Source organism: Protopterus annectens, chromosome 2.part2 (assembly GCF_019279795.1).
Source record: "Protopterus annectens isolate FY-2018-M chromosome 2.part2, PAN1.0, whole genome shotgun sequence".
NCBI lineage: Eukaryota > Metazoa > Chordata > Ceratodontiformes > Protopteridae > Protopterus > Protopterus annectens.
Window position 1 is genome coordinate 331759159 of NC_056730.1, and position 10838 is coordinate 331769996.

At 39.1% G+C, this 10838-nt stretch overlaps 1 protein-coding gene across 3 annotated transcripts in view; it reads left to right on the plus strand.

Annotated features, from left to right (window-relative positions):
- The window catches only part of AK6 (adenylate kinase 6), a 140992-nt gene extending 130716 nt beyond the window's left edge, over nucleotides 1-10276 (plus strand). For all 3 annotated transcript variants that reach the window (XM_044063884.1, XM_044063886.1, XM_044063885.1), the window contains one exon: nucleotides 9964-10276. In XM_044063884.1, coding sequence (XP_043919819.1) covers nucleotides 9964-10153 — 190 coding nt within the window. In that variant the 3' untranslated portion in view covers nucleotides 10154-10276. The remainder of the gene's footprint in view (nucleotides 1-9963) is intronic.
- Nucleotides 10277-10838: the final 562 nt, after the last annotated feature.

The following is a 10838-nucleotide window of genomic DNA, read 5'->3' on the forward strand; positions in this document are numbered from 1 at the left end:
TTGGGGAGCAGAGTTATCCTCATAGCACCATTCTGGCCTTGTCACGTTTGGTTCCCCTTGCCTGAGATCTCATCACCTAGCTCCACCCTGAATCTTGGGTCCCATTCTGGATCTTATTCATCATCCCTCGGGAATTGCTCCCCTGAATCTGGACAGCCTCAAGCTCACAGCTTGGTTACTCCAATTCTATTAGTTGCTAGGACTCCCAGTATCTCTTCCCCAGTTAAATCCATCCTGATAGAGGCACATAAGTCCTCTACCAAGAAAGTCTACAGTAGTAAGTAGAAACATTTTTCCATTTGGGCTTGAGAGAGAAATCTGGATCCTTTTACCACTCTGGTTCCAGTGGTATTAGACTTTTTGTCTCATATTTTCCAGCAAGGGGCTAGCTCTTCCACAGTGAAAGTACAGCTGGCGGCTATTTCCCATTTTCATGTTGGGGGAAAATTCAGGCTCCCTAGCTGCAGCCAGATTTTGCAAGAATTTTTTGAAAGGTACTTGAGGCCTCCTATTAAGAATCCTTCTCCGCCGTGGGATCTGACCTTGGTCCTTTAGGCATTGGTCATGCCCCCATTCGAATCTGCAGCATCAGTTGACTTAAAATTCTTATGAAAAATGGCCTTCCTGGTGGCTATTACTTCAGCCAGGAGAGTGTCGGAACTTCAAGACCTGTGTATGAAACCGCCTTACCTAGTGTTTTACAAGGATAGAGTATCTCTCAGGACTAACCTGTCCTTTCTACCTAAAGTTGCTTCGGAGTCTAATATTAATCAGTCGATTAATTTGACTGTGTTCTTCCCTAATTTCCTAAATAAAGGGGAATATAAACTTCATTTACTTGATGTGCACAGGCAGTTACGATTTTATTTGCATAGGTCCAAACCTTTCTGTAAATCTGATCAGCTTTTTGTTTCCTTTGCTAAACCATTTTTGGGAAAACCAGTTTCAAAAGTGACTATCACTAAATGGATTTTGCTTTGTATCTTGCAAGCTCATAGAGAACTTGGATTACTAGCCCCAGAAGGGGTGCATGCTCACTCTACCCGTTCTATGGCTACTTCAGCTGCTTTCTGGTCTAGATTTTCCCTGGATGATATCTGTTCAGCTGCTACCTGGGCTTCCTCTCACACCTTCATTGCTCATTGTAAACTAGATCTAGTATCTATAGGTAAGGCTTCCTTTGGCTCTGCAGTGCTCCGGAATATCCTTCCTTAAGGGCCTCCCAAGATTCAGGTAGCTGGGGACTCTGTCCCACAGGTTGATGATCAAATGAAGTTAACTATTTCAGATAAAGAAATTATGTACTCACCATAACGTTCCATCAGAGTAGTTAGACTTCATTTGTCAGCAACCTTCCCTCCCTCCTTCCCCCTGACCTTGCTGGTTATTTGTTCTTTTGAGCTCTGTGTCCTGTATGTCGAGCCTGATGTACGAGTTCGGGTCAGGTTCTTTTTGGCTTAGGTTGTTTGGTGTCGCATTGTTAGATGGCAAACTCGACCTGAGGATTGGAAGGAGGTTGCAGGGTAGTATGGGTAAGGGGGAGGAGCTTGGAGTTCCGATCTTTAGCTTGGTAAGCTGCCGGCTTGGATCCGTGTCAGATCCGGAACCCACAGGTTGCTGACAATTTAAGTCTAACTACTCAGATGGAACATTATGGTGAGTACATAACTTCTTTTTTTTTTTTCTGCCTGTTCTATGTACAAGAGCCTTAACTATGTTGCTCTAAAATACCCTATCAAATTAGGTAATCCTAGTCCACCTTGTTCTGTTGGTAGAATCCGCTTATCCCACTTGACCTTTGCTGTCTTCCCTTTCCCACATAAAATCTTTCAACTCTTTAATTGCTGTCCACAATTTCTCCTTCGGTTAATAAAAGTATGCATGACCTGTGTATAAGATTTAAGGGACTAAAAACATTTTAATGGCTTGTATCTTAGTATCCATATAACAAAACTTCCAGTTTCTCAATTTTTCTATTATCTTCTGTTTAGTCTCTTCTCGCATATCCTTAGCTGCTACCACATAGTCATTTCTAATCCATACTCCTAAATACTTCATCTTATCATGACCGCATAAATATGGGTATTGTTGGACCAATTAGTGTGTGGTTACATAATTTACCACTACTGCCTTTGTTTTAGCTTCATTAATTTTGTATCCTGGGAAGATATGAAACTGTCTTAAAATGTTCCACAACACTGTAATGTCCTTTCTGGTTTTGCCATGTATACAATAATACATTGTCCCTTATTTTCCTTACAAGTGGTTCCAAGTATAATGCAAACAAAGGGGAAAGCAGACAACCCTGCCTTGTTCCTCTACTCAAGCAGAAATTATCGGAGAGGACCCCACCCACTTCAATTTGCACCTCCCTCCAATCCCTCATATATTCTTCTAATCAACCTTATAATTATATCGGGGATAGCAAACACTTCCATTGCCCTGCTCATGAAGTCCCAGTCTACTCTGTCAAATGCTTTCTCTGCATCAAGACCCACCAATAAAAGTGGTACTTTACTACATTCCGCTTCCCTTTAGGTCATCAATGTTCTGTTAATATTGTGAAATGTTTGTCTCCCCTCCACAAAATCACACTGATCCATATCTATCAGTTTTGCCATTCGTTTAGCCATTATAGACATAAACACTTTATAATCATGGTTTAGTAATGAAATGGGCTTGTATAAAGCTGGATCCGATGGATCTTTACCCTCTTTAGGTATTACGTTACCACGGCCTTCTTCCAGGATGCTGGAACTTCTCCTCTTAAAATACTGTTAAACACAACCTTCCAGATCTTTATCATTTTTTTTCCTCCCAACTTCAAACTTCTACAGGAATACTAGTGAAACATGCTCTTTGTCCGTGGATTGTGCAGTGTCAGAGTTGGTATGCATGTATGTAATCGTCACCCCTCCCTTGCAGAAATACTTTTTTAATGCAAGCTCACTTTTAATAGTAAGGCTTGTTCCAGTGTAGGCCCCTTGAGGTTATCCTGCAGGGCTGGTGCAATACCTCTGCTAGACAGGAGTTATCCTGTCTTCCAATATCTGGAGAGAAAACACTTAGAACAGGACTTCTTTCATTGATGCTTTTGTCCCTTTTCTGTTCACTGTGCAGGTCATGCACATATGTATTATCTCTGTCTCTAAGCCCCATCGTTTTTGCAGCAGAGAGTTTGCTTTTGCAGATGCTAATGCAGCAACATAAAGCTCCCTTACCAACAAACATTACTAGCAGTGTTTTAAGAGGAACATGTTTCACAGAGGTGTTTCCTTTTTTTTTGGGTCTTGGGCTTGGATTTGTTAAACTGAGTTAAGAAAGTTTCACTAAAATGAGCATGCATACAAGTAATTGTGACCACCCTTACCGTTCAGTCCATTCAGATTTCTGCATGTCAGCTGTTCTGTTACAGTCCACATGGTTGCTCCCTCTTAATTTCTCCAAATCTTTTGGGTTTCTAATACCGTGATGGGAATAGACCCCATTCCTAAGTCAAAGTACGATTAAAGTTCATGAAATTAGTATTGTTTCACTCTTTTATGTCGGTTAGTAGTGCTCTTCGCAGCACCCGCAATGTGCCTAGTAATGACTCCTGCAATTTGTACAGAGTTGCATGTATTGGTAACATACTTAAATATGATTGTAGACTTTTTTTTTTTGACCTGTTGCTTCTACTGTTGGAACTATCTGGGTATCTTTCTTCCACATCGCTCTTGTTTCTACCTGCAAATCCTGATATTCTGTATCTCTCTGTGTCTCTGTCGCTCTGTCGCTCTGTCGCTCTGTCGCTCTGTCGCTCTGTCGCTCGCTCTGTCGCTCTGTCGCTCTGTCGCTCTGTCTCTGTCTCTCTCTCTCTGTCTCTCTGTCTCTGTCTCTCTCTCTGTCTCTCTCTCTCTGTCTCTCTGTCTCTGTCTCTCTCTGTCTCTCTCTGTCTCTGTCTCTCTCTCTGTCTCTCTCTGTCTCTCTCTGTCTCTCTCTCTCTCTCTCTCTCTCTCTCTCTCTCTCTCTCTCTCTCTCTGTCTCTCTCTGTCTCTCTCTCTCTCTCTCTCTCTCTCTCTCTCTCTCTGTCTCTCTCTCTCTGTCTCTCTCTGTCTCTCTCTCTCTCTCTGTCTCTCTCTCTCTCTCTGTCTCTCTCTGTCTCTCTCTCTCTCTCTCTCTCTCTCTCTCTCTCTCTCTCTCTCTCTCTCTCTCTGTCTCTCTCTCTCTCTGTCTCTCTCTCTCTCTCTCTGTCTCTCTCTCTCTCTCTGTCTCTCTCTCTCTCTCTCTGTCTCTCTCTCTGTCTGTCTCTCTCTCTCTGTCTGTCTCTCTCTCTGTCTGTCTCTCTCTCTCTCTGTCTCTCTCTCTCTCTGTCTCTCTCTCTGTCTCTCTCTCTCTGTCTCTCTCTCTCTGTCTCTCTCTCTCTCTCTGTCTCTCTCTCTCTCTCTCGCTCTCTGTCTCTCTCTCTCGCTCTCTGTCTCTCTCTCTCGCTCTCTGTCTCTCTCTCTCTCTGTCTCTCTGTCTCTCTGTCTCTGTCTCTCTCTGTCTCTCTCTCTCTCTCTCTCTCTCTCTGTCTCTCTCTGTCTCTCTCTGTCTCTCTCTCTGTCTCTCTCTCTCTGTCTCTGTCTCTCTCTCTCTCTCTCTCTCTGTCTTTATGCAGGATGCTGTAGTCACAGGATGTGGTGATTTCACTGATCAGTGCTATTTTTGTCTTCTTTTCCTGGACTACAGTATCCGGTTTTCTAGAATCTGTCTTTTGAACTGTTGGTAATGGATGATCCCATGTGATGTAGACTTAATCATTCTCTGTGATGCTTTGTGGCTCGTATTTCCAGTGTTTTTCAGCCACTTCAGTACCATAATGTTTGCACAATCCCCAGTGCAACAGTCTCGACACATTGTTATACCTTTCATTATAAAGTCCTGCCATTAGTATGTTGCAACCAGCAACGAGGTGTGCAACTGTTTCCAGTTCTGTTTTACAAAACCTGCACTTGTCTGTTTCTCCCGCGTGTTCAATGAACTTTGTAAACCAGCGTGCAAGTAACCCATTATCTTGGGCTACCAATATTAACCTTTCGTCTTTGTTTAAATTTGCCTCTCCTTAACCATTCCTGCGTTCGTTCCTGATCAATATGAGGTTCTTCCAGAAGTTTTCTATACTTGCAACTATATTTATGCTTTTTCCACATTTCCTGTCTTCTCATCTGATCCCTCACCTTTATATTTTGTGTTTTGGCACATTCAGTTGCTGCCTGATTTTCATCTACTTATGTTTTGATTTCCATTCCTGCTTGATGCTGGTATGCTTCTGCTAGCCTAAGCAAGGGAAATCCTCATATTTTTATTCTCCTCATGTTTCAAAACTTTCGCTACATTTGGGTCTTGTGAGGTCAGGAGATGTGTTGAGTCCCACAGTTGCAAATCTGTACATGTAATCAGTTTCAAGGAGGCCCATCCTTCCTTCAGATCTGGGAATATATAATCTCGGTATGCACTGTTTTTTGTAAATCATTTGGTGAGCATGAGACATCCTTCTTGTTTCCCTGTCTAATCTATCCAGCACATTTTGGGGCCAGTCAGTCACTCCAAAACTGTAAGTTAGGACAGGAAGAGCAAATCGGTTTATTGCCTGGATTTTGTTCCTAGATGTCAACGCTGTTTTCAGGATTAATTAAGTCCTATAAGGTACTCTTTACTAAGTTTTATTTGCATTTGTTCATGTTTTATGGTTGATCCTTCATCAATTCCCAAATATTTAGACTCCCTCTTGCTCAAGTTTTTTATATCACATTATTGTCCCAAACTGATGTTTTCTTGGCGCTGCAGTTTTCGTGCTTTAAAGGTTGCTTTTGCACATTTATCAAGACCAAATGGCATTCTTATATCATCTGAAAAGGTTTTGACAACTTGCAGTTGTGCTTTCAGTTCCTTATCTGATGAGCTATACAGTTTCAAACCGTCAACAAAGAGAAGATAAGTCTTTGCACTTTGTTTTCTAGGAGCCAAATTATAGCCATGACCTAAGCTGTTGAGTAGACTGCTTAATGGATTAAGGGCAAGGCAGAATAGCAGCTGTGACAGAGTTACCCTGGAATATCCCCCTTTGGATTTTTTTACCTGGAATAGTAAGTGGTCTGTCCCTGTAATGTAATCTGTCAGTGTAGGGTGTATCTTGTACATTTTTACACACTCTTATCCATGAATGTGGGATGCTATCAAATGCTTTTTGTAGTCTTCCCATGCCATACTTAAATTATTCCCCTTTTTACAGTTCTCCACTATGAATTTATTTAACAACATATGATCCTTTGTTCCATAGGACTTTCTTTTTCTTTTGTTCTAGTGCTGTAATTGAGTTTTCTACAAAATGACTAAACTGTCATCAATTGCAGTGTATAGTTTATACATCGTCGGAAGGCAAGTTATTGGTGTATAATTTTTAGGGTAGCTTGCAGCTTCACTCTTAAGTAGGAGCATTGTTCTTCCAGTTAGCCAGGTTGGTGTCTGTTTGGGGTGGACATATAAATAATTTTTACTCATGGCTAAATCTTTGTGCAAAGATGTTAATACTTTTAACCAGAAGTTGGGTACTGTATCTGGGCCTGGGGTTTTCCAATTAGAGGCTTTTCTTAACTTTGTTTCAGTCTCTCTGGTTGTTACTTCATCTTATTTCATATCCTGTACCTTTAAACTTCTTATTCTTTCTTTTGCTTCTTGTGTCCATTTAGCATATTTATGTTCCACAGGATCTTTATAGATACTTCTCTAAAATGTATCTATTTCTTCCTTTTTGGGTGGTCTTTCAATTCTTTTATCTTATTTCCCAATTCTCTGTAAAACATTTTTGGGTCAGCAATAAATTGCTTATTTCGTATTTTCCTTTATATTTGTCTACATATCTTCTAAGTTTTTCCACATGTGCTGAGATTTTTAGTTTATTTGCGATACTGCATAATAGATCCTGATCTGTTGTAATACTGCACATTGCTTTTATCACATCTATCTTTTTGAGTATTTTTGTTGATCTGTTCCTTCATCTGTACTCTTCTAATAGTGGTACTTGTCTTAGTTGCTTTATAGTTTTCTCCGTTCGATACTTCCATGATGGTTTTCGATTTTTCCCCTTTCTCTCCCTCACTACCCGGCGTTCTTGGAGTAGAACCTTGTCAGTTATTAATTTAGTTGCACAGCAATATATCCTGTTTACTTCTGCTATATCGCATGAATCTCTATGGACAGTCCTAATTACTGTGTTCATTTGTTTTATCAAACTTCTGCCTTTTTGGGTTTTATTAACCTTCTGTAGTCCAATTATTTCATTGATCTTACTTTGTCTATCACTATTAAGTCAAGCAACTCTTCTCTTAGCTCGGATACTTCTAGACTGAGGGCAAAAGGGCAAATGTTTTGTTTTCCATTTCCTGTGGACATTCTGTAGAAAGTTGTGTTGCATCTTCATGTGGCACATTCTCTTCAGTTTCATCCTGTGCCATCCGTTGCTCTGTCATATGAGAACTCACTGGCCTATCACTCCTCAACACTAACTGTGTAAGAGTTCCACAGTTTCCTGTTCCTTCCCTTGCTGTCCAGCTTCAAGTGAATGTTTATACTGGTTTTCTGTGGAAGGCTCCAAAATATCTTCATATGGCACCTGACCAATTGCTTTCCATTTCACTGATTACCCCTTAAATTGGGAATTCTATTCCTCTGTCCTGTTGTAGTGCTTTCTGAATTAGATTTTCTACACTGAATTTCTTTAACTTCTCTATTACGGATCTCCTTTTCTCCTTTTCCTCTGTTTTCTTATTTTTTGTATTGTAAAGTTTTCCATGTCCAGATTCCTTTGCCTATATTTCATTTCAAATATCTTGGTGATGGTCTTTTTGTATTGATTAGTTTTGCTTTCTCCTTTGCATAGATATTATACCATATTAAATCTCTCTTTCTTTCCCATGTCCATATTTCTTCTTTAGATGTCTCCTAATCTTCCTGTTTCTCCTTACTTTGGGTACTCATTCCATCTTACTGTGATGTAACCTGTGTTAGAAATTCTACATCAAATCCTTCACTTTGCAGACATTCCATAACTTCAACTTCTATTTTTTTTTTAACTTCTACTTTACTAATCTTCTTTTCTACATTCCCTCTTTATGCTATTATTTTTTTATTGTGAAATTTTCCATATATGGATGCCTTTGTCTGTATTTCTCTTAGAAGATCGTAGGGGCTACCTTATTTATGTTGATTTAATTTGGCTTTCGCCATTGCATAAATATTGCACCATATCAAATCTCTCTTTCCAGGTCTATATTTCTTTTTTATAATTTTCAAAAATATCTAGGTTTTGTTTACATTTTTGTACTACTTTCTGCTTCTTTTTCCAAACCGGTCAAAGTTTCTTGATCTGTGCACTTTTTTTCAAAAATCTGTTGTATTAATAACCATATTTTTATTTGAAGCTTCTGACAGTTTTTCTTGCGGAAGTATTTTCTTTCCTCTAACTTATCTCTTAATCTTTTTGTATGTCTGTGTCTGGAAATTCTGGGCTTTTTTGCATAATAGTAACAATACAATACATAATGTCTTTCTTATCCTCAATAGATCACTCTCATCTTTATGGCTCTTCTTTGGCCTGTCAGTTTTTGTGATTTTTGTGGACTGCTACTTCCTTCTACAATGGGGGGGGGGTGGCATCCTCCCCTTGGGCTTAGGCTTGGTCTGCCCTCGTAGGAATGTTTCTGTATTTTGAGGATTATACACTGTCCTCTTTTCCATCCCTGGCACCAGTGTGCCTACCAGGACAGGGCATTTTTTTATCCTGGGTCTTGTGTACCCAGCTTTTTTTTTTTTTTTTTTTTTTTTTTAAGTTTTTGACCTACTTCTGTCCATGATGTATGCTATGTAAATACAGTCTATATATCAGTGTCGCCCTGGTAAGATTTTGTTAAAAACGGGGTCCCCCTCATGAAGGTACTCCCCAAGACTTGAGGATGAATTCAGTTTCAGCACTGTTACTCTCTTGCTTGCTAACTTTTCATCTCCATTTGGACCATGTGCTCCCTCCGTTTTAGCCTAGGCATTTATTTTATTAATTTTTTTATTTTACATTTGATTACTGGGAAAGTCCGAGTGGACAAAAATTATTTTTCAGAGGAGGCCCAGGAAGAAAAGCTTTGTATTTAACATGTAACAATGATTATAATTACAAATACAAGGTTTATATATACATGACTTGACATTAGTGTTAAACATATAATATTGGATAAAAATACATTCATGTCTATATTCTTATTAATATGTCATTGTTGAATAGTCTAGTACAGGAAAAGAGAAAGTTTTCTTAAAAAAAAGTGAAGATATCTACCAGGAAAATGGGTGACTTTATAGAATGTAAACCAGGTATTAATAACAGTTGGTGGGTGAGCAGTTTTCATAGCTATACTACATTGACTGATAGCCTGTAGTAGGAGGAGATACAGTAGAGTATAGCTATTGACCATAATTGCATCTTAAGGAGAATAGTTTTAGTGTAGTCCTTGAATACACTTTTTTTTTAGATTGTAATAAGAATAGGTAGATGTATGTGAGGAACTAGTATTACCTAGAAAGAGTGTGTAGAGTGATTAGGACATTGCTTTGGAATTATTTTCTTATCCAGGATTTGTACAGGAGCATAGCCATGTGTTGGTTAAGTGAGACTTAAGAGTTATTTTGAAGCAAGGTAAGTTGTTAATAGATGTTGTTTCTAATGGTAAGCTATTCCAGATTTTGGCTGCCTGGCCTTCTGGCAATGCCAGTGTCCTAAGCCTCCACAGCACAGTATCCATTTTGATCCAACATTCAGAATAAAGTAAAGAATAAAGGTACTCAGTAGAAAAAAATATATGCAGTTCTTGATGGAGCTGAGCTTGAGAGACTGCCATACCTCTATTCATTCATACTTTGAATTCACAGTGTTAATCTATGTGCTTGCTTTTTTAGAGGCTATAAAGGAAAAAAGCTTCAAGGCAACCTTGACTGTGAGATTTTTCAGACCATCTATGAAGAGGCCATGGAATCATACAAGAAAGAAATAGTTCATCAGCTACCCAGTAATGATCCAGACGACCTTGAACAAAATTTAGATCAGATCATTCAGTGGATTCAGCAATGGATGGTGGACAATAACTAAACATATGCTTAAACAAACTTTATAGCCATTGCACATTTTTTTGCAGAATTCCAGAAGTTTTATTTCTAAGCTCTTGGTGCAGAATAAAATGTCTAAAGAAGAAAAAAATAATTTTTATTTGAAGCTGTCAAAGTAATGCTTTGTTTTTCTTTAGTTGGAAATTTCCTTTCAAAGGATATCTGTGGCATTTCAAATGCCTTTTTAAATGATATTAATTGTGAAATGTACATGTGTGCAGTTCCAAAAGCTGGAATGATACTTGTCTTTTGTTTCATGCCTGTCTGTTTTATCACATTTTGACAGCAAGTGTCAAAAGTGCTACAGCTCCAGAGACTCTTCTGCCATTGTTTTATGGTGCGACTGTGAGTTTGTGGAACAGAACTGTTTCATTAACACCACTGTTATGATTACAGAGACACCTTCTCTTGGGATATTAAAGGCATGAGGGGGAAATTTTAGATACTGTTTGCAAGTTTAGTACTATGTTTTGCCCTTTTATAACTTGACCAACCAACTTTTTCAGCACTCTACTGACCCCTCTGTTTTTTTCTTTCTACACACCATCTCATTATGAATTGAGCCTCTTTGCCATTGGGCGATATTTGATTATGTGAATTTTATCAATTTTTTTGGTGGGGGGGGTAAAGTCTCAGGTTTTATTTTTTTATGCTCTGTACCTTCCCCT